The following is a 24,739-nucleotide window of genomic DNA, read 5'->3' as shown; positions in this document are numbered from 1 at the left end:
CCCAGCCCGGCCCAGCCCCAAGCCCAGCCCCCCTCCCCCCGCCCGGCCCCCACCCTCTCCCCCTCCAGCGGTTACTGCTACCCCGGTGCATTGTGGGCGCACGGTCCGTTGTTCATTTGCCATTCGACCTCCGCCAGGGCCTGGTCGGACGGAAACGCTCGGCCGGCTTTATTGTCGCTGGGCGATGTGGCGGCGCGCCGCGCTCTAGCGTGCCCGGGGCCCGCAGCGGCTGGGCGGCGGCGGGAGCCCTCGGCGCGCCCGGGGCGGCAGGGGCAGGGGCAGGGGCAGGGGCTGGGCGGCCGCGGCGGCGCGGGGGACGCGGGGGACGCGGGGCCGCGGCGGGGCCCCCCGCACGCCGCCGCTTCAACTTCCCAGGCCCCACGCGCTCCCGGGCTCGCGCCTCGCCGCGCCGCCGCCCGCCCCCCGCTCCGCGCGGGACGCCCGTGGGGCGCAGGACCGGGAGGCGGCCGGCGGCGGCGGCGGCGGCGGCTTCGGCGGACGCGTGAGCAGAGCGGCGGCGGCGGCGGCGGCGGCGGCGGCGGGAGGGCGAGGCCGAGCCCCGCGAGAGCCGAGCGCCGCGGGCGGGGGCGGGGGAGCGCGCGGGACGCGGCCGGGCACGAGCCGGGGGCACCGGGCGGCGGCGGCGGCGCGCGCGCGCGCCATGTCGTTCAGTGAAATGAACCGCAGGACGCTGGCGTTCCGAGGAGGCGGGTTGGTCCCCGCCGGCGGCGGCGGCGGCGGCTCCACGAACAATAACGCGGGCGGCGAGGCCGCGGCTTGGCCGCAGCCGCGACCGCCGGCGCCCCCGCAGCTCAATGGGCGGGGGGCCGACGAGGAAGCGGAACCCGAGGGCCTGGAGCCCCACGACCCGGAGGCCGCCGCCGCCGCCGCCGCCGAGCGCCCCGAGTCGCCGCTGCCCCCGGACGCGGCCGGCCCCACCTCGCTGGGCGGCGGCGGCGTGGGCGGCGCGGGGGGCCCCCCGCTAGCCGAGAGGAACCGTCGGACTCTGGCCTTCCGCGGCGGCGGGGGGCTCGGCCACCACGGCGGCGGCGCCGGGCGCCCCGAGAGCGCGGCGTGGCCCCCGCGGCACTTCAATGGGCGCGGGCCGGCCGCCGAGCTGGAGCTGGACGCGCTGGAGGCCAAGGAGCTGCTGCCGGACGGCGCGTCCCTGAGCGACAGCACCGAGGACGACGAGGAGGGGGCGAGCCTGGGCGACGGCAGCGGGGCGGAAGGCGGCAGCTGCGGCAGCGGCCGGCGCTCGGGCGCCGATGGCGGGGACGACGCGGAGGGCAGCGGCGCGGGCGACGGCGACGGCGTCCCGCACCTCCCGCTCGCGCGGCCCAAGTCGCTGCTGCAGAAGCTCCAGTGCTCCTTCCAGAGCGCCTGGCTCAAGGACTTCCCCTGGCTGCGCTACTCCCCCGACACGGGCCTGATGTTCTGCGGCTGGTGCCACCGGCCCCCCGAGGACGGCGGCGGCGGGGGCGGCGGCGGGGACCTCCCTCCGGGCGGCGGCCACGACGAGCTGTCGCGCGGCACCCGCAACTTCAAGAAGACCCTGCTGCTGAGGCACCACGTCTCCACCGAACACAAACTCCACGAAGCCAACGCCCAGGTACCGCCGACTCCCGGACCCCCCCAACCCCCCCCCAGGCCCGAGCCCCTCGCGGGGCGCGTGGGCGCGGGCGCGCCGCCGGGGGGCTGCGGGGCGGGGGGCGGGGGCCGCTTGGTCTCGGGAAGGTCCCGGGGCCAGTTAGTGGGGGAGCGGGGGGCGGGGCGGAGTGCCGGGGTGGGGGGGAGTCGGAGCCTGGGAACAAGTTTCCCCGAAGTTAGAGCTTGGGTGGGGGGGAAAGGTGGGGGGCAGGGGGGAGGATGGGGCGACCGTTTTGCGGTCGTGACGCCCCTTCCGTGTGTGTATGTGTGTGTTTCCCGTAACGTCGCGGGCTTCTGGCCTCCTGCTACCACCAGAAGAAAGTTTAATGAAGCCGGGATTGAAGGGTTTAATCCGAAAAGGTTGACTTTGTGGTCAGAAATTTATTAGCTGTGAGTTTAGGCGAAGGCGGCCGCCGGCTGCTCCCAGGGTTTTCAGCGTGCTTGGTGCAAAGTAGAAATCTGGCAACTCTTTGAAGCACGAGTGCAACAATTGCCCGGACCTTTGATGCCACCCCCCATTTAGGGAAACGGCCAACCGAAAAATGCTTTTATATGTGATGAGATTTAGGATCCTGCGAAGTTGGGTTGCTATGTGTTAGTGTAGGGGAAGCTGTTCGGTGAAGCACTTTTTCTTGTCGTGTCACTACATCTTTGTTGAACTTTTTTTTCAGAACTTGCTTTACTAGAGAGACACGCGCTTGGTAAATTATTGCAAGTTTTTTTTTTTTTAACTTCCTCCCACCCAGATTTCTCTGCTGAGATTTAAAGAAAAAAATGATTCTCCCTTTCCAAAAGGCTTCTTCGTGGAGTTTCCTGTAAATTTTGCATATTGGAAGTGTTTTCCAAACTCTTGGAAATTCATGAGTCCTTAGAAAACCAGCAGTGCTCTATGTGCTTCTTGTTTTAATTTCTTATTCTCAAGAGGCTTAACTGTTTTCATCAAACAGATCTTGATGAGACCTTTTAAAACGTTCAGACAGCCTGTGAGGGTGGGTGGAATTTACTATTTTTAATTGGTAGCTAATATTGATTTTCGGAAATCAGAGACTTATTTTTGCAATTAAGATTACAAATACCAGTTAATTAGGTGTACTGTTCGGTAATTTCTCATAAGTTAAGGCTTTAACTTTAAAGGAAGGGTTGTTTCTGGACAGTGGCAATAGTTTTTGCACAGATTTTGGTTGCCTGTGCTCTAGGAGGAAGGTCACTCACTTAAAGATAGAAAGTCCAGGAAGGGTAAGTAAATTGTCCTACATCTTAAAGAGTCCTTGCTGAGCACTGAGACGAGGGCCTATAATGAATGTTGTAATGGGAAAAGAAAGGGTTTGGAGTAAATCTTAAATCTGGGTTCCCATCTCAGTTTTCTGCAGATACTAGCCTTGTGGGTGTGGGCAGTGAAGTTTTAGGACTGACATTTCCTAGTCTTCCCTGACTACAAATTATTTTGTTCCCATTTTACAGACAGTAGTCCCAGGTTTTTTGAGGGTTAGATAATGTATTCTTGAGGATAGTTATTCTCTTTAAGAAGAGGATGTGTTAAATAATAAAAAGCTAGCTAAAAATCATAAGAGAAAAACTTGGGAGTTTTTTTTTTTTTTTCTGTAGTGTGGGGCTGTTTTACTCAACATAATCTCAGTAGGCAATTCTGGGGATGCGAATTATAACTAGCTGCTTAGTGAACCTGAAATCTGAGGAAGTTAATTGGATAACCATGTAAATCTACATAAGGTTATCCAATTAACTTCCTCAGGCACCTAGCTGGATGAGGGAATTTATTTCTAGGTAGAACCATTCAAACTTTGATCTCTAAATTAACCCTCCTTTTGCCCTTGACTCCTTGAAAACACCCACCCCCCTCCCCTTTTTAAGGTAAACTGCACCCTGAACCCTTTCTCTGGACTTTTTCTGAGCACGAAACAGTTTAGTAAGTCTTTGTCTAAGGCTGTGTATTAGTTCTCTTGATTAGCTTTCGATGTTTTGTTTGAGTTGTTCCTAATCATTTTTCTATTTTCATTCTAACTAACCTGGGTTAGGGATCGCTTGCTGTGGACCACAGGTACCCTCAGTTATCTCTTTGTCTTGTTAATGAAACCGTGGGTTCAAGAACTGGCTTCCTACTGGCTCAGGTCACTTCCCCCTCCCCCCCCACTGCCCTGTAGCGGTGGGTTTCCGGTAGGAGGCAGTATAATACAGCCTGAGAGCAGTCAGACTTGAGGGCAGTACGAATCCTCTGCTTTCTTGGCAAGTAAACGAGCCTACTTTTAGTTTCTAAATATATGCGAAGCATATTTGCCAGCTTGTAATCTCTCATTAAATGATAACCATTATCAATCATTACTTATTTTAATCACATAGCTGTAACGACGTGGAGTTGGGTAGGGGGTGTGCCTGCGTGTTATGTCTCAGTGATTCTAGTCTGTCATTTTAGAAGGACTTTACTGAGGGAACCAGAGCCTGTCGATTCTAGAGACGAAGTGGTTCTTCTTTACTTACCTCCAGGTTTTCTTTAAACACTGAGATTCGTCATGCTGGTTTTCTCAGTTTCATGGATTATTTCACATTAAGTTTCTCCTGTGTTGAATATAGAGTTCTGGGACTTCTTCATCATTATCTTTCAATGTTTGTCATTTTTCTTCGGTTGGTTGCTCATGCGAAAGACTGCAAGTGAGCTTCTAAATCTCCGAACCTTTTATTTTACAACTCAGTATTTGTAAAGATGTAGAGGACAGCACAGATCTTTAGTAACAGTTGTCTTTGTCCAGTCAGTTCAGATTTCAAGTTCGTTTAGGATTTGTCCATTTGACCCAAAAACTTCAAAATTACTCTGTAATCATTACCACTTTATTTTGATTCAGATCACTGTTCTATTATTAATTGTGAAATTTGCATAGCCTAAAATAATTCTGCCTTCTTTTCTAGAAAGTAAATACCAAAAACAAAACAGTGATGTAACTAAAATTACTGATTGTAATATATGAGTTGAACAGCTAAAGCGAAGGTCAAATAGATTTAGTAGCATTTGCCAAAAGACTCAAAGGTTAATGCATTTGTTCTTAACAATTTGGGAAGAAAGTCTGAAAAAAGTTTTTACTGAGGAGAAATAGATATTAAATGTGAGTCTATGAATGAGGATTGGATTCTTTTTCTTTCTCAGAACACTTCAATTAGGTTGATGTAGGGCACTGGAAATAAGCCCAAAACATTTTTCTGCCCTCCAGGAACTTAGAGTCTAAGGCGAGACTAATACAGAATGATAAGTAAATTAGAAGTATTCTGAGATTACAGTGAAAACTAGTAACCTTTTTGGGGGCGTACACCCATTGCTCAAGGGCTACTCCCAGCTTAGATTTTTTTGGGGAGGGTGTTCTGCCCCCGTGCTAAGGAAATCTTGCCGTATGGGGGAGCAAACCCCGGCCTCTCGCATGCAAAAAGCTTGCACCCAGTCTGCTGAGCTTGCTCTCCAGCCCTCAGGAAGCACTTCTTAAGGGGGAGAAACTGTAGAATTGGCTGTTGAACTTATTTTTGTCAAAAGAATAGGTGTAAAACTCTGAAAAAGGGGGCATTCCAGGCATACTGCAGTAATATGAACAAAATCAAAACTAGTATGTTGTGTGTCTGCTAAGTGGAGATAGCCTCAGGCATCCTGCTGAGGCGAATGTAAAATCAGGCTTCACTAGGGAACTCCGAGGCAATGGTTGTGTTAATGTGACACACAAATCTTGTGTTAAAATGGTTGATTTTTTTTCTGTTAATAACAGGCAGGCTATTTAGCATTTTTTAGCAAAGAAAAATTATTATGAAGATAAGTTTAATGTTCCCTTTTCATGCTACTTTTAAATTTTAGGAACTGACTTAGAAGACTGTTAATGGGGTTTAATGCATATATTCCAGCACACACCCTTCACTAGCATGTCACACACATGCACACACACACGTTGCTTGCTTTTTCAAGGTATCCCTGTAGTCTGTACTGTGTATGGGGCTTGAGAACTGAAAAGAGTAAGACATCAGTAGTGTTAGTGTTGCCCAGGTGTCATAATCAAGGAAATCACTCCCCTCCCTTCCCAGCCCCAAATTAGAACACCTGTGAACAGTACTTACACTGCAGAAGAAAGATGTCATCATTCAAGGAGATCAGAAATTATCAGAAAACATACAGGAGACCTTCCTGGCTTTCTCTCTCTCTCTGCCCACTGTCAGAATCTGTCAATAGAATCAGCGGTCATCTGTCTACCATAACATTGGCCATGGCCCTGTGGTGGCCATTCTAGAAATTAAGATTTTTTTCCCCCAAAACTGGATTTGGAAGTAGAAATTGATGTGGTTCTGCTCTCAACTGGGCTGGAGCGATAGCACAGTGGTAGGGTGTTTGCCTTTCACGCTGCCAACCAGTGTTCGATTCCTCCTCCCCTCTCAGAGAGCCCAGCAAGCTACCGAGAGTATTGTGCACGCACGGCAGAGCCTGGCAAGCTACCCATGGTGTATTCGATATGCCAAAAACCAGTAACAATAAGTCTCACAATGAGAGACGTTACTGGTGCCCGATCAAACAAATCGATGACAGTGACAGTGCTCTCAACTCCAAGGACTTGAGAGATAGTGCACAGCTGGCTACGCTCTGTCTGACTCTGCCACACCTGCCCCCATACTGTTCCAGCGGATCATTTTAACAAACATCGTAGAGATTTTTGTTTATTGCTTTCCATTTACACTTTTGATGTTTTTGTTAGATAAACGGCTTCTGCTAATCCAATATCAAAAGAAGAGTAAAAACTGAGGAAGGGGGGGAGTATATTTAGCTCACAGCATTTATTTATTCTTGGTAATTTACAAATTGGCCACAGATGGCTTCTGTTTGTTGCAACTGAAGTGTCCTCTGGCACTCCTCATCGGAATAGTAGGGAGACGAAGTGGCAGTCTTGGGAGCACTAATTAGTTCATGGCATTATCTAACTCTCTCAGCTAGAAAACACCGTTTCAGACACTATTGTCTTTTTTTTTTTTTCTTTTTGGGTCACACCCAGCGATGCTCAGAGGTCACTCCTGGCTCTTTACTCAGAAATTACCACTGGCGGTGCTCAGGGGACCATATGGGATGCTGGGAGTCGAACCCGGGTCGGCGGTGTGCAAGGCAAACGCCCTACCCACTGTCCTATCGCTCCAGCCCCAACTCTTTTCTTAACCCAGGTTCCCATTAAGATGACCACTCATTCTTTTCATTTTCCTTTCTAAATATTTTTTCATGGTCTGTCTTGCCAGGCCTCTCCCCAATAATGCCCATTCCCCACTAAGGTCCTTGTGTTTTGCAAGTGTGTTGCATTATTCACAGTTGCTTCCTAACTGGTCACAGTATCTGCAGTCATTGTCCTGATACTGAATCCTGCTAGGAACTGCCCCAGCCATCTCCTGTGTCTGCTAATCCTTTCAGATCACTCTTCTAAAGCTGCAAGGCACCGTAGAGGAGTGATTCTTAATCTTGTGGGGATTCAGATTTCTTGATAATTTGGTGAAATATAGATACTCAACTTCAGAAATGTTCACGTGGGTGCATGTGCATTTAAGATTCCTGGAAGCTGTCTTCCTTCTTGATTCTTTACCCCCTCTTGCTATGCTGTTGGGTTAAATTGCTTAATCTTACCCACCTTATCAACCTCACCAACTTTGTAGCTTTAAGATTCTGCTCAGTCTTCGACAAACATTTTATGCCTCTGCCTCCAAAGAACTGGATTAGATCCATACATCCTTTCTGCTCTCTTTTTAAACACTCTGTGGGCACACTCCTTCATCCTTTAGTACTTAGGTCTCCCCCATTAATAACAGCAAGTTGAGAACAGAATTTATTTTATGTCCCAAATGTAGAACCTGGTTAGAGATTCATCTAATGCTTATTACATAAATAAAGGCAGGATTTTTCAAGCTTTTAGGAACCCTTTCAAACTCTGTAAATAAAATAAATAGGGATTTTTAAACTTTCCCTGGAAATAAATTAGAAGATAATAATAGGGGCATTTGAATTGAATGAATAACCTTTATATAATCTCAATTTTGATCTAACTCCTGGATGTCTTCCTAATGTAAAATTATTTGCTTACTGGCATCTTCTCAAATACGTGAAAACACTTTGTGTGTGTGTGTGTATACATACTTGCATATTATATATGTACACATAGATACTTTAGTCTCTTGTCTTTTTGTTTTTATTGTTTTAAGATACATCTCAAGATCTTGGTTAGCCAATTTGGAGTAATCTGTGTTAAGTCACTTCTTCCTTTTTAGGAAAGGGAATAGGAAAAAATTTTTCCAGGACCAGTTATAGAAATGTGTAAGCCTTCTCATTAAAAGTTTTACTTACCAGTGATACCTTACCAATATACAGATAGACAAGAAATGTTAAAAGAACCAGAGATAGAGCACTAGTACTTAAGGACCTACTCAGATTTGTCTTCAGTACTGATAATTTCACCATTTTGTTAGCTCAGCAAATAATGAGAACTTTATTTTTTAAGGTTTTATTATTGAATCACTGTGGAATAGACCCTTACAAAGCTGTGTGATTAGTTTCAAACAGTGTTCCAACACCCATCCCTCCACTAGTGCACATTTCCCAGCTCCATGGCCCCTAGTTTTCCTCCTGTTACTGCCCCCTCTCACCTCTGTGGCAGCCACTTCTCTCTCTCTCTCTCTCTCTCTCTCTCTCTCTCTCTCTCTCTCTCTCTCTCTCCCCCCTCCCTCTCTCTCTCTTTTCCCCCATTATGAGTTTTAGTGCTGTGTCCTTATTTACCTGTTTTACTCAAATCCTCAATTGATGCTCTACTTGAAGAGTGCGTTCTTACATACTTAGAAACTCTTCATTGTGAAGGGCATATTTTAATAGCTGGCAACAATGTGTAATACTCCAATCAGTAGTGAAAAAGAAATTGTTGGTGTTGCTTCTGAGAGCAGAACATAAATGGTCTTATATAATAGCAATTAGAGAACTGACTGGTTGGATAGTTCATATAGTTTTGTGTCAATAAAGGAAGGGCAAATATTTTATTGAATGTTTCTGCCTTTTATTTTTTATTGATTTATTTATTTATTTTTGGTTTTTTTGGGTCACACCCGACGATGCACAGGGGTTATTCCTGGCTCTTCACTCAGGAATTACCCCTGGCGGTGCTCAGGGACCATATGGGGTGCTGGGATTAGAACCCGGGTCGGCCGTGTGCAAGGCAAACGCCCTACCCGCTGTGCTATTGCTCCAGCCCCTGTTTCTGCCTTTTAAAACTTAGAACATTTGGTCTGATAACTGCAGAGAATTTTCAGAAAGTCCCTCCCCCCCAGAAAATTCAGATTGTAGCCTGAAATGATTACATTACAATAGCTATCTTTTCAAAATGTGTTTTGAACTACTTGCCATGGTTGTTGATTTGTCAATACTAATTCCATGCTTCCATGAGGTGTATAACCTCAGGAGGAGTTGCCAGATTCTGGTTTGTATTTAAGCTTCTTCCAAGTATTCATACTGTTATCCATTGGAACTTTTCAACCAGATAAACAATTTTGAAAACAAATAGGACATACTCGGTGAATTCTGTTAAATTTCATGCCTACACCAAAGACAGATTGTAATTTCTTGTAGAGAGGAGAGCATAGCTTAATAAATTCAAAAACTTTCTCATAAAAGGATGATGAAGTAAATCATGTGATGCTTTTATAGAAAATGAACTGTAGCTATATGTGGTTTAATAGAGGCATTTTAGTATTGACTTAGTACATTATTTACACAAATCCTAAGCATTTCTGTCCTCTTTGCTGTAGATGGCTCAAAATTTTACAACATCCTGGTTTATTTATGTTAATATCTTACATTAAATAAATTATTTTTTCCAATCTCGGTTACTTTCCCTGACAAATACGAAAATGTTGAGACTTTTGAATGCACTTTAGTCTTAACTATTGACATTTTTTTCTCTGAGAATTCGTTGTTTTTCTTAAGAGGAAAAACAGTTAATTAGATCGGGGCCCTTTGGTATGATAGAATGTGAGGGAGGGGGATGTTACAAGGCCGCTGTGCTCTTGAGGCACTGGGGTGATAAGGGAGGCTGCTGAGGGGGCAGTTAAAAATTAAAAGAAATTTTTCTAATTCCTGTGCTTCATTCTATGGTCATCATATATTCCAGGTTTGTAGCTAGGGTATCTATATTCATTTTCTTTGGAAAATAATAAAGTGCCCTGGAATTTTAATACTTCTATTTTTTCAGGTGACTTCTGGAAAGTGTTACAAAAGCTCTTAAGTCTTGGTTTCAGTTAATTGAGGTTAATTTCTTCTTGCCTTTCCAAGACCAGTACTCAACTATAGCCAGTAATTTAAAATTTTTGTAGCAAGCCATACCCGTTAAGTGGTTAAATGAAGTTTTAACGTTGTTAGCAATCCTATCAGTATTTGGGATATTGTTCCTTGAGGATTCTCTTGTAGTTCTAACAGCTGTGTTGTCTACTTTACATTTTTTTTTCTATCCCTCTTCAAGAATATCAGTTTTCTGTTTACAGTCATTTGTATCTTCCTGTATTTCTTCTACTCATATAATCAGATCTATTGTGTATATAAGAAAGTATAAACTAATTAACAACTGCAGTCAATATTTTCAGTCTTTTTTTTATATATATACTGGAAAGGACTGTCTTTTTTTCTGTTGAGGAAAAATACTGATGCAGATATTGAGAAATTAATTATTTTCCAGGCACTATTCAGAATATTGAGGATGTATTTTTATTGTTATTGGGAAGCTTACTGACCAAGTCACTATATGAGGAAATCAAGTTACAAGCATTTTTTAGTTTTATTATTTAGTAAGTCTTGGAGATTTGTGACTTCCCCACGACAGTTAAAAGGAACATAGCTCTCCAAAATCTCAATAATACTCCTTTATTCTTGCTGTTATATCACTCAATTTTTATATACTTCTTTATTCTTGCTATTATATCAGTTTTTATATAAAGTTTTAATTGATGGAAAATAGCTGTAATGAATATAAGGTAAAAGGAAAAATTATAATTGTTAATGATTTGAGCAGGGGAATTCTAAACTGTACAGCTACTCGTTACAGAGATAGAGTATTGGCTTTGGGCGGGGCAGGGCTGGGCCACGCCCGACTGTGCTGGTCTTCCTTAGGCTCCGTGCTCAGGCATCACTCCTGGCAGGGGCTGGCAGACCTCATGTGGTGCCAGGGATCAGTCTTTACCTGAACTTTACCTCTGGCCTTGAGAATAGGGTATTTTGAAGGCTGAAACGTTAAATAATTAGATAAAGCTGAAGCTCTTTTTCCTATTAGGGGTTTTTTTTTGGGGGGGGGTGCAGGTGGGAGTTATTTGTGAGCGGGTGTGTGGACCCCAGTGGTGGTGCTCAGGGATGACCGGTTGGCCGCACTGTGTTGAGGACTGAGCCCGGCCTGCGCATGCGGAGGGTGTACTCCACCCACTTTGCTTTCTCTCTGGCCCCTACCTCAGGGGGTGCCTTAAGTTCATCTCTAGTTTGATTGAATTCCATTGACCTTAAGCTATTTTGATTAAGTGTTCCACGACCTTACCTTTTTAAAAAATGGTGTTTAGCTTGAATATTTTTAAAGATCAAAAAGGGCACTGCTGCTTTTTCATAGTAGTAACACAAACAGATCAGTGTAAGTGAAAGTACTTTTCATAAGAAAATGGCCTTTTATTCTAAGTGATACATTAATCCATGGGCTTAACTGATGGTCTTTAAAAAATCCTGCTGTTCCTTTTCAGATGTGTGTGATTTTTTGATTTTTTGATTTTTTTTTTTTTTTTTTTTTTTTTTGCTTTTTGGGTCGCACCCAGCAATGCTAAGGGGTTACTCCTGGCTCTGTACTCGGGAATTCCTCCTGGCGGTGCTTGGGGGACCATATGGGATTCCGGGGATTGAACCCGGATCAGCTGTGTGCAAGGTAAATGCCCTACCCACTGTACTGTCGCTCCGGCCCTGTATGATTTTTCTTAAAGCAGTGGTTTGCACCAAGCTGTAAAGTTAGTCATAGATTTCCATCTTAAAGTCTGTGTTAGTGAATACTTAGTGGCAAAATACATACTGATTGCTAACATATTAGTCTATTTGGCCAGTGCTTTTGAAAGGTTGTGTTGGTGTTGTGTTGATGCTTGTTTCCTTGGCTTGGGGGCTTTAAAAAGTAAATGAAATTTAATATTAATGTTTTCTATCCAATTACAGGAGTCAGAAATACCATCAGAAGAAGGGTACTGTGACTTTAATAGTAGGCCAAATGAGAACTCTTATTGCTATCAACTTCTTCGACAACTAAATGAACAGAGAAAGAAAGGTATTCTTTGTGATGTCAGCATTGTGGTGAGCGGAAAAGTCTTTAAAGCTCATAAGAACATCCTGGTTGCAGGCAGCCGTTTCTTTAAGACTTTATATTGCTTTTCAAACAAAGAAAGCCCTAACCAAAACAATACTACCCATTTAGACATTGCTGCAGTGCAAGGTTTCTCAGTCATCTTGGACTTCTTATATTCTGGTAACCTGGTGCTCACAAGCCAAAATGCCATTGAAGTGATGACAGTGGCCAGCTACCTTCAAATGAGTGAAGTTGTTCAAACTTGCCGAAATTTCATTAAAGATGCCTTAAATATAAGCATTAAATCGGAAGCTCCGGAGTCTGTAGTTGTGGACTATAATAATAGAAAGCCAGTTAATAGAGATGGTCTGTCTTCGTCACGGGATCAAAAAATTGCCACTTTTTGGGCGACAAGAAATCTTACCAATTTGGCAAGTAATATAAAAATTGAAAATGATGGTTGTAATGTCGACGAGGGCCAAATAGAAAACTACCAAATGAATGACAGTAATTGGGTCCAGGATGGTTCTTCTGAATTGGCTGAAAATGAACCTGAAAGTCAAACGAAAGTTTTTGTTTGGAATAATATGGGCTCCCAGGGAATTCAAGAAACTGGCAAAACGAGGAGGAAAAACCAAACCGCGAAGAGATTTGTTTATAATATACCACCTAATAATGAAACAAATTTAGAAGATTGCTCAATGATGCAGCCACCTGTTGCCTATCCAGAAGAAGATTTATCATTCATCAAGGAAGAACCAGGTAAATCTATATCTATATATATGTAAAGATTTCTGGGTTTCCAGTCTATTTCTAATGGAACATCGACGTGAAGTATATTAGAGTATTTCATTATAAAATTAAGCGTATTAAATTTTGAGTAATTAATAGAGGGAAGCAATTTGAATAAGCAGATTTTGGCATATCTTTGTTCATTCACTAGACTGTGTAGGTGGGTCTCTGGAGGATGGTGTTCATCAGGCCTTCCCGAGGTTCTTCCTTGGCGGGTGGATTCCCTGTCGGGTTACTGGACTGACCTGATCATTTCTGTCTGCTTACGTGGTATTAGAATATGCTGTAACACAGAATCCATTCCTCCCTTTACAACTTTTGAGATGCAGTTAATTTTACACTCAAGGTTTTGTTTTTTATAATTTAAACATTTAACGGTGTGGGTGGGGTGGGCCTGGAGCATGCGCTAGTGCCAGGAGCTAACCCAGCCTCCTGCGCGGGAAGCGTGAGCCCTAGCTTCACTGCCGCTCGAGCACTAAGCATGTTGTGCCTTATGGAATTTGCATGTGATAATGGGATATTCTAATTTGTCCAGTTACTCCTGCCGTAAATCTAATAGAAGCTAGGCTATTTCCGTGTTTATACACGAACCCCGCAGCTGATTTGTGTCTCGCCTCTCTCTCAGGATGTATACCGGAATCATAGTATATCGCATTTGGTTTTATTGGGTTTTTTTTTTTTTTTTTTTTGCTTTTTGGGACACACCTGGCGATGCACAGGGGTTACTCCTCGCTCTGCACTCAGGAATTACTCCTGGCATTGCTCAGGGATGTGGGATATGGGATGCTGGGAATCGAAACCAGATCGCCCACTTGCAATGCAAACGCCTAACCCGCTGTGCTATCGCTCCAGCCCCAGTATATCGCATTTGGAATGTCGGTTTTTTAAAACGAGGTAGAACTATATAAAGAGTTTGAGTGTATTTGAAACTTTGCTTATATTTTAGCTTTTGCCTGATTAAATTTTTTGAAGAAGCACCCTCTGCTAAGTGAGATTTTCCTTGAGGATTCCAGAGCAGTGTTTACTACTATTGGGGGAAGTGTTCGGGGGGTGGTGCACACAACAGCTATTGTTCTCCTGTTCCTGCCTTGTGCTCAGGGTCACTTCTGATAGGGAAGCAGGCCCTACGGTGTAGGGAATCAGATCCCAGCCTTCAGTATGCCAAACGTGTGCTCCAGCCCTTTGACCTGTCTCTGCAATGCCAGGCATGATTGTGCCCATCTTGGGCTGGGGGTGGAACCAGACTTAACACACTAGGCAAGTGCTGTCCACTGAGCAACGTCCTCTCCCCCATGTTTTATTTTTAATTCATTGGTTGTGGCACCAGGCGTGCTCAGGGCTTACTCCTGGCTCTGTGCTCGGGCATCACTGCTGACCATGCTTAGTGTTCTATACTTGGTGCCCGGGAGTGAATATGGGTCAGTCACTTGAAAGGCAAGCACCCTATCTGCTGTACTATCTTGCTGGCCCCCATAAACGAATTTTATTTGTTTTGCATCAGAACATGGTCATGGATTTGGGGGTTTGAGATACATGATGGTGTTAGGGATATTAAATAGGATTTGTTGAATAGGATCCATTTGGGTTCCCAGAGGGCAAAACGACGCCATAATTCTGTCAGATGTGTTTATTTGAATTGAGTTTCATTGGTGGGATTTAAGTTTAGTTTCATTTCTAGGAATTTTACTTAAGGACCAGGAGAGAGAGTGTAGGAACTAAGACTCCCACCACATATACACTCCCCAACACAACCAAGTGTCACAAAGGGCCCCTGCCTTCAAAAAAGTGAAAATCTGCTTGCATATGCAGTGAATATTGTTTACTATTTATTTTCCTTCATGCTAAGCTTTTCAACCCCTGAAAGTAACGTTGGTAGAAGTCTTTTAGTAGCTCTGTATTTTGACTGACTTTTTGATTCAGAGGACCTGAAAGCAATTCTGACAACATAGAGCTACAATGTCTTCTGCTGCATGAATTAGTCATCTAGTAGTATGTTGGGAACCCTGTGGAGTGGTGTTTTTTCAGGTACATATACACATAGTCTAGGAAATGTTTAGATTTGGGTGTAGTAGTTGGCAAAACTAAATAGCCAACACCAGATTGTTTTGGTTTTGTTTGGGGGCCTCACCTGGCTGTGCTCAGGACTTACTCTTGGCTCTGAGCTTAGGGGTCAGAGATCACTCCTGGCAGGGAAAGGGGACTCTATGGGGTGCTGGGACTTGAACCCAGGTCAGCTGTGTGCAAGACAAGCACCCTACCCACTATACTATTGCTCTGGCCCCACTAACACCATTCTTAAAAATGACACATAATTGGGGTGATTCAAAGAAAGTGGTTAGGATCTATGATGCAGTTTTTATGATTCATTTTCAAAAATAATACTAGTGATTATAATAGGAGTGCTTATTGGTAGACTAGGTCTATCATGAACTAATCCTAGTAGCTGAAATACATTAACTGTACCACGTACATTATAAAAGAGAACTCTATCATTGGTATCTGATGAATCTTGGCTTAAGTCACAGACTCTGTGTATTGGTGATTATATCAACAGTGTGCTATGTTCCAGCCAATACGCTCTGCTCCTTTGCTCTGTATCCAACTTCAGGTTAGAAAATGCGTTTTAAAGACCATTACTAGCCAGAGAGATTGTAAGGGAGTTGGGGGGTGGTCATTGCCTCCATATGGTTCTTCCTCATCCTAGTTCTTATATTGCCCCTTTAGCACCGCCAGGAGTGACCGACCCCTTGGCACAGAGCGCTGCCCGTGTCACCCAAATCCCCCTTCCCTGCCCATAGGAAAATGAATAACTATCACCAGGACATGGCTGCTCCTTGGGGGTTTCTTCAGCTCATTGTGGTCTGGTTCTCGGACTCTGGGCTAACTCCCTCCTAAGTCTTCAGGGATTGCTTATGACAGAGATTGGTGCTCAGGGGACCACGTGGTGACAGCCAACCTAGAAATTGCCCCTAAAGATCGTCCTCCAGCCCTTCAAGCTATCTCCCCATTCCCTGGCAAATTTTCTTTGTAGAGAGCCAGCAGTATTTTTTATTTTGCTGGCCTCAGAAGACCAATTACTTTTTGCTTCCATGCTGCTCCTGGCTTAGTCTGAGAGGGGGGCACTTTGGCTTCTGGCTTGGTGCTCTTGTGACTGTGCAGTGCCAGAAATGAACCAGGACCTCCAGTATGCAACACTGCACCCAGCCCTGCAGGCTAACACACCTTCCTGGCCTAAGGTCAATGAACTAAGTGCCCTTTATTTCATGAAAACTGTTCATTTATATGTTACATATAAATGAACATAGATGTGTCCCAGTAAGCTGTATTGTCAACGCTTGTGGATCTTGTTACTACTTTAAAATTTTATTTTTCTCTCAACCGGTGCTCTACACTAAGGTAGTCATCCCACACCTGGGGCAGTTCTCTTCCCTCTGTGTATGTGCCCCACCCCACCCCCCAAACTCACAGCACTGTCTTTGCAGCCACGTGGACCAAATTCTTGGCCACCAAGTGGGTCTTGATTATGGCTGCATGTTTGCATCACCTGGTAACTTCAAAACTCGAGGGCATGGGGCTCTCCTTCAGAGTCAGACTTAATTGATTTGGAATGTAACCTGAATTTTAGAATTTATACACACTAAATGATTGTACTGTAAATCAAGGTTGAAATTCCAGTGTTGCAACAATAGTGAGCAATAGTAGTACTCAAATTAGGTCAGGATTAAATAGAGTTCTACTCTCCTTTTTCTGGTCTTCATGGTTTTTATAAGAATAGTTGAAAATTAAGTGATAGGTATAAAAGCACAGCTATCACAATTATCTTAGTCCCCCCCACCCCTTGTGTTGGGAAAACACTGAAGTTACTTTGTCATTAAATAACCATTGCATTGTATTTTCTCCTAAATACTACCCATATGGTTTGATGACCTTGGCTTTGACTTTTTGTTTGAATGCTAAGACTATTTAAGCTGTCCCAGTGGGGGATAAGCAATATTTGAATAAAGTTTATTATATTCAGCCAAAATTTGATTGCCCTAAGCCTCATAATTATGCCACTCCTTGTCTAATTTGACATCCATTCAAATATTCAAAAATTTCCCCTTTTCTAAGTGGTATAGTTTCAAATCCTTCTGTCATCTTTTGAAAAACCTCACATAGTTTCATCCAAAAATTTGGTACACAATGTGAGAACTACTCTTTACGCAAGTTCTGATAGATACAGAATAGAGTAGATTATGTTTATCAAGGTCAAGGCCACTTCCAAGGTCATTAAGCTAGTAAAAATACAGACTGGTTTCATATTTAAGCCTCTCATGTTAAAACCTTCGAGTTAGTAAATTAGTAACTTTATTTTGAAAAATGAGTTTCTTTTATCAAAAAATGTTGATATGAGCCCCTTTCTAGGATTGTACTTTATTCTGCTTTTTATTGATAAATAATTTGTATTTTAAATAGAATAATCTTTTGTTTTTGATCTTTTGCTGGGTTAGAGATTGAACTCAGGACCTTACACATGCAAGGCAAGTACTTTACTGCTAGCTACTTCCTATTCCAAATGTTTTCAGCTACAAAATGTTTCGTACTTAAATATCTGAAAAGTAACACTGTAGCACTGTGGTCCTGTTGTTCATCAGTTTGCTTGAGCGGGCACCAGTAATGTCTCCATTGTGAAACGTTACTAATTTTGGCATAATGAGTACGCTGAGGGTAACTTGCCAGGCTCTGCCATCGGGGTGGGATACTCGGTAGCTTGCTGGGCTTTCCGAGAGGGACGGAGGAATCGAACCCCGGTCGGCTGCATGATACCCACTGTGCTATCGCTCCGTCCATCTAAAAAGTGGTCATGAATTATTTTAGTCTACAAAACAATGCTTGACATGTTTGTAGAAACTGACTTGCTTTAATGTATTAGCATTTTTATATTTACACATCAACATGTTAATGTTGAAACTAGTGTGTAGATGCCCTCTTAAAATACAAGATACTGCGGTAAGAAAGAAGGTAAACGTACTAACACCAGGATTTTATTTACATAGTAAAATGTTTTATGTTAACATCTGCTATTTGTTTGACTAATGGGATATTTTAAAATATTTTTGATATTACTTGAAAATGGAGGTAAGCCTAGAAGCATCTTTGCTAATTATTGGAGATCGTGGGATAATTAAAACTTGTTAATGAGGGCCAGTGAGATAGTACAGTGGGTAAGGTGCTTGCCATGTATGTAACTGGCTCGGGTTCAATCTCTGACACTCCATCTGAGCCCTGTGCACAGAGCCAGGCATAAACCCTGAATGGCTTGGGTGTGGCCAAAAAAAAAGCCAAAAACACTCAAGAAGACAAAATTCTAGGAAAAAAAATATAAGGGACAATGCATAAGTAATACAGCTGATTCATAGCCAAAACAATGGATTTTAAAACAAAGATAAAACTCTTAAGGTTAGAATTGAATTCTCCGCATAAAATAAGAACTGATACTTAATTGTTGGATCCAGGGAGAATAGGTCAAGTCCTTGAGCACCAGCCTGTTGTGTTCCGAGACTTGAGTTTGGTCCCCAGCATTCCATGGTGGTCCAGGCATTCGGTGTGCTTCTGTTGGGGAAAAGAGGAAAAAAGCCTTTTACAAAACCAGGACTAACACCCGCCTGCCAAATGCCTAGTTACTTACACTGCATTCACATTTTGCTTTTCTGTCAGAAGCTAGAGATGGATCCCAGTTTTTATCTGTGGCCTCCTGGAACGTGGCTTGTATGTCACGGGGCACTCTGCTCTCAGCTGGCTCTCCTGAAGGCGAGTGGACCTGCTGGGGGCTGGGCCTGGGCTGGATGTGTGCGGGGCAGGCACCCTACCGCTGCACACCGCTCCAGTCCAAGCTGACGACAAGTCTGTAGAGAATGTGGCATACAGATACTCATGCGAGCGTGTGACTTTCCTGGTTGGGGGAGTGGGGTCACACTGGGCCGTGCCGAGGGGCTGCTCCCTGCTTGATGCAGAGGAGATGGCTCCCAGCTCTTCTCTGGGTCCGTTGCTGGGCCTGAGCCCCAGGGTAGTTACTCCTTTTAGTTAGTTCATTTTTGTTTTTGACCACACCTGGTTCTGTTTGGGTCTCTGTCTCTGCACTCAGGGATCACTCCTGGCAGTGCTCAGGTGGCCATAGAGCAGCACGCTGGGTATTGTTGAACCCAGGTTGGCCATGTGCAAGGCACATGCCCTGCCCACTCTGCTGTCTATAGACCCATGAACCCCAGGGTATTTGCTTGATTAAGGATAGAAATTGTTTAAACCCAGTCTCATTTCTCTCATCTGTTCTGATGGGTAAACAGTCCCTTAACATTGATAAATGCATTGATCCTTATTGGAGAGTTGAAATCCTATTTAAATACTGTATTTTCAATTTGGGTATAATTGCATTTTGGTTAAAGGGCATATAATTTGAGTGTTTTGGATTTTATTTTTAGTATGCTTAAACTCAATAGCATTGATATAGGTGAAGTGAGTTACAAGCCAGCACTTCTGCCTAATTTTTTGGTGATAAGGTAACGCTTGGCATTACTTCAAATATCACAAACTCTGACGTGCTCTCTAGGTGATACAAATTTTAAACATTTTCAGTTTTTAAAATGACCCATTCTAATTCACGATTTTATTTTGATCATCCCATATAAATTTACTGTATAATTTATTTAAAATGAATTTCGATATTCATAGAACTTTGTCTTTTGAAAAAAAGACTTGGGCTTTTTTTGGTTTTATTTTTTGTTTTTTAAGCTCATTTCTGCCACTTAAAAAATTTTTTTATAAAGTAGTTCACAATATTTGATTACATTTAATACTCAAACATCAGTCCCACCACCATTACACCTTCCCACCACCATATTTCAGATGTTTCCATCTTGAACTCCAACCATTTCTGCCACTTTAACTTGGCTTGAGTGCATTCTTTTTTTTTCTTTTTGGGTCACACCCAGAGATGCACAGGGGTTACTCCTGACTCGTGCACTCAAGAATTCCTCCTGGCGGTGCTGGGGGACCATATGGGAGGCTGGGAATCGAACCCAGGTCAGCCGATACAAGGTGTGCAAGCCCTACCGGCTGTGCTATCACTCCAGCCTTTGAGTGTATTCTTTTTTGGGGAGGAGGGCCCACACCCGGTGATGCACAGGGGTTACTCCTGGCTCTGCAGTCAGGAATTACTCCTGATGGTGCTCAGGGGACCATATGGGATGCTGGGATTCGAACCCAGGTCAGCCGAGTGCAAGGCAAACGCCCTACCCGCTGTGCTATCGCTCCAGCCCCTGAGTGTACTCGTGATCATTTTTGGCAGTGAAACCTAGAACTTAGCAAAACTATGATTTTTAAACATTGACTTCAAAGCTTTTTTACAGAGATTAGAGATACTGGAGTGTGGATGCTGATAGAAACTGAGGTATGGAATGCCCTAAACTTTGCCATAGATTATTGCAGTTACTACCTCTAAAAACTTTGGAGTGTTCACTTTTATACCCAGAGTGTGGCAGTTAAAGCAGAATTATGGACTCTGGATTGGTTTTCATTCTCAGATTCCAGTTATTTTGTTGGGGTGGGGGGTGTTGAGCCTTACCTGCCATTACTCAGGGCTTACTCCTGGCGAGGCGCTCGGGGGGCCATATGGGCTGTTTGGAATTAAACCTGTAGCAACGGCATGCAAAGGCAAGCACCTTAGCCACTATACTACCTCTCTGGCACAATAAATGTTACTTTTCTTTAAGAGCAAATAGTTTAAAGCTTGACAATTGGTTTTTTTTTTTTAAGCTACTGTTAGTCATAAGTTGTATGATAGTCTCCTGCATTAGAATCTTAGATTTCAGAAGAATCATAGTAGGCAGTTACATGGTGGTAGAAATACTCTGCATTTTTTTTTCTCTTTGACCATCTCTAACTACTATGTCTTTCCTTCCTTGTCCTACCTGAGAGATAACTGTGCTAGTTAATTACTAGTTACAAATTAGAAAATCTAAGGAAATAGAATCTGTGGAGCAGACAAAAGTTATATGGACTTACCGAGCAGTCATTTTTACGTCTTAAGCTTTCTAAGGGTAGTAAGTTGTCGTTACCAACCCTGGTTTCTTAAACTGCGGTTACAACTCCTTACTGAAAAATGGGAGTTTTGCAGAGATGTGGGGTGTGCACCCAAGTGGTGCATTGGCTCTGCTACCAGTTTAATGGCTGCTCAGGTACCGCAGTGCCACCCTGGTGGTACACGGCGGCTCCTAGGGCCACTCCCCACATACCTCGGGCCATCCTGGGCTGCTCTCCGTGATGTCTGGGGGCACCGTTTGCCAGCATCAGTCCTCAGTCTGAGAACCTGCAGAGCATGGACACTTAACCACTGACATTTATTTGTGACACAGTCTTGGTGAACAGAGTAGGCATACATTCTTACTTAGAGCTTTGCTCTTCAGAAAAGTTGTTACATCATTTCTAGAACACGGAGAGGAACTCTAATGATGGTTGTATATTCATATGAAAAGGAAGGTTGACTACATCTCAGTGAGTTTTAACTGAGTTTTTGTTGTGTAAAAGTTTTTTATATAAGTTTTTGTACAAGTGGATTTCTAAGACCTAAATTTCTGATGTCCTTTATAATATTTCAATCAAGAATATCTGTTTTATCTGAACTAAATTAACCTGCAAGAAAGTCTGGATTAATCTGCACCTGCCTCATTTGGAATTTGGGTGCCAAAAGCAAATGGTCAGGCAGTCACCACCAACATGTTCTTCTGTGGCCTTAACAAGACGGAGCTACAACATAAGATGATTTGCTAGTTCATTGTTTCCCAAGAGAAATCTGTAGTCATAAGCATGAAGATTAGCCTCACTTTAGAACACCATGATATAGATTGCACTTTATAATTTACTCTTATCTTCATTTACTATTGTCACATCAAAGCAACTTTGTGAAGTGGGTAAATATTGCCACTATTTTCCATGTGAAGAAAATCAAGTTATTACACAATGTTTTGGTAGAGGATGATCTTTTCTGTTTGTTTTGGTTTGGGGACCACACCTGGCAGTGCTTCAGGGACCAGGCAGTGCTGGGCTTGAACCCAGTCCTCCAGCATGCAAAAGTTGAGTGAGCTATCTTTGTAAAGAATGAGCTCTTTCAAAACATTGCTCCTTACTCAGAATTTTTAAATTCATGATCAGGGTTCCACTTGAAATGCTAATATAAAAAATCAATTCCTTAAGATGAGGTTTCTTTTAAGGTAAAGGTGTTAGTGTAGGAGCTGGGGGTGTGGCTCTGTAGAGCACTTGCCCCGTGTGTATGCCCCAGGATTCCTTCCCAGAGCAGCCCCTGAGCATACCTGGGTGTGGTGAGCCCTGTGCACCCTTCCCAAGTGAGGAAAGAATCATGTTAGTGAATGTTTTGGATATACTTCAGATTAAAACTACTTTCCTAATAATGAAGTGTAGTAGGTAAGAATTTTTCTATTCAAAGGCTCAGCAGCAGCAATTGGCAGGGTGTGACTTTAGGCCAAACAGCAATTCCTCAGAAGCTGTGCAGACTCCAGCCCCTGGAGTATGTTCCACTGTCCCGGACAGGAGCTGAGCTTCTGGTTAACTGTCTGAGATTGTCGGTGTCTCACTTAGAGCCCTTCTCTCTGAAGGGCTTTGTCAAGACCTTGAGCGAGTCAAGTTGTTGATGTTCTGACGCCTGCCTCTCGGCTGTATTTGCCAATAGGAAGCCTTTCCTGCTTTCCGAGAGAAAGCTGTGCCCAGGAGCCCCTCCCCGGAGTCCATTGCCTTTATTCTGGGTACTACAGAACAGTATTCTGGGCTGGAGCGATAGCAGTGGGTAGGGCCTTTGCCTTGCACGCAGCCAACCTGAGTTTGATTCCTCTGCCCCTCTCGGAGAGCCCGGCAAGCTGCAAGAATATCCTGCCCGCATGGCAGAGCCTGGCAGGCTACCCATGGAGTATTCGATATGCCAAAAACAGTAACAACAAGTCTCACAATGGAGACCTTGCTGGGCTCTCCGAGAGGGACAAAGAAAGCAAACCTGGGTCTACACATGCAAGGCAAACGCCCTACCCACTGTGCTATGAAAATATACCTACTGTCACCATAAAAGTATTTTAATAGTTCTCTACAAGTTCATTTGGTGTTTGCAAAGAGATCTTACAAGTCCCTTTTTGCTGAGTTCAAATAGAAGTGGAAGATTTCCATAGGGAGGAGGTCATAATGTCACAAAACCATGTTAGCTTGATTTGATTTTTTTAATTTGATTTTTATACAATAATTTTAGAGAAAAAAAGATGACAGAGTTAATGCTTTCTAGTGAATCAAAATTTTTGCATCAAGGGGCTGGAGCGATTGCACAGCGGGTAGGGCATTTGCCTTGCATTCGGCCGACCCGGGTTCGAGTCCCAGCATCCCATATGGTTCCCTGAGCACCGCCAGGAGTAATTCCTGAGTGTAGAACCAGGAGTAACCCCTGTGCATTGCCGGGTGTGACCCAAAAAGCAAAAAAAAAAAAAATTTTGCATCACATTGAATTGTTACCCAGCTTCTATCCCATTCACATCAGCATATTGAAAATGAGTCACTTTATTCAACTCTTTCAAATAAGGTATAGCAGTAATGATATGGTTATTCCTAAATTTAGCTTGGTCCTTACAAAATTTTATTGTTAACTGAAAAGTTCACCTATTTTGAAATTTGCTATCAAATACCAGGTAGTTCGTAATCAGTGACTTTCAAAAATGGTTATCTGTAGCATGGATATATATAATTTCGTACTTTGGGATGCAGGACTTAGGACCACACCACTAGATCACAAGTTCCGATACTTCAGAGGTGGGATGGGCGAAGGGGTAGTATTTTTGTAGAACTCGTTGGATATAAGCTTAGACTAATGACTATAAAGTTACCTAAGTAGAAGACCCTATGTTAGCATACTTTGTAGATTTTCTTTCTTAGTCTATTTTGGGGCCACACCCAGCAGTGCTCTGAGTATGACCCCTGGCTCTATACTCAGGAGTCACTCCTGGTGGTGCTCACAAGGTAGGGACAAGTAGGATGCCGGGATTGACCCCAGGTTGGCCGTGTGTAAAGAAGTGCTCTACCAAGTGAATTACCACTCTGCCCCACTTAGTTGAATTTTAAGTGCCTTCTGAACAGAATATATACTATAGAGAAATGGCTTTTTAAAAATACGGAGAAACTTAATCATCATTGGGTAACATCATTATTTTTAAGTTTGGGGACATACTTGAGTGGTGCCCTGGGGCAACTCTAAGTGAGGTACTTGACGTTGCTCCTAGCTGTGCTTGGGGACCACACACAGCTGTGGATCAAAGCCGGGCCAGTTAAGCTCTCTGTACTCTTGCTCGTTGGACAGAATTCCAAGCCATTTACAGTAGGTCAGTAGTTCTCAACTATTGGACCAGTGTGGGGTCCTCAAGTATGAAAACAGTGGGAACAATGGCTCAAGGCAGCAACATTATTCTCTGCTTTTCTGTTCCACCAAGAGAAAAGATAATAATTGACTAAAATAGTGTCAGCCTCCAGATTTCTGTATGTAGATTCTTTCCTCTGTTTCTTTTAGGTACCCCAAACAAGGTTCTGGATTCCAGACTACCTCAGAATTTTATAAAATTGATTATTTTTTTTCTCTTTCAGTATTTAGTTATTTCTCCATATTTCAGTGACTTCCCCTCAGTGTTATCCTATTTATTACTTTGACCTTTAGAATAACTCTTAACTTCTCTCTGTTTGCAGTCAGATTAATGGGGATGTATGGCAGAGTATGACTTACCGCTATCGTCCATTTATAGCACAGATAACTTAGCCTTTCTGCTTGCCTTGCAGATCCAACCATTGTGTTGTCACTGTGATCATCAGTGACTTCCTGCATGGGCAACATTCAATGAATTGAAAGTGTGTAACACGTATTTCAGTTCTCATGT

General features: G+C 43.8%; 1 protein-coding gene across 1 annotated transcript in view; it reads left to right on the top strand.

Moving 5' to 3' along the window:
- The first annotated feature begins 650 nt into the window (after positions 1-650).
- Positions 651-24,739, top strand: part of ZBTB10 (zinc finger and BTB domain containing 10) — a 39,302-nt gene continuing 15,213 nt past the window's right edge. Inside the window, exons 1-2 of the mRNA XM_055129114.1 lie at positions 651-1,612; positions 11,873-12,761. Of these exons, the coding sequence (XP_054985089.1) occupies positions 662-1,612; positions 11,873-12,761 (1,840 nt within the window). The 5' untranslated portion in view covers positions 651-661. The remainder of the gene's footprint in view (positions 1,613-11,872; positions 12,762-24,739) is intronic.

This window comes from Sorex araneus, chromosome 2 (assembly GCF_027595985.1).
Source record: "Sorex araneus isolate mSorAra2 chromosome 2, mSorAra2.pri, whole genome shotgun sequence".
NCBI lineage: Eukaryota > Metazoa > Chordata > Mammalia > Eulipotyphla > Soricidae > Sorex > Sorex araneus.
Note: the sequence above shows the minus strand (reverse complement) of the source record. Positions and strands in the feature narration are given on the sequence as shown.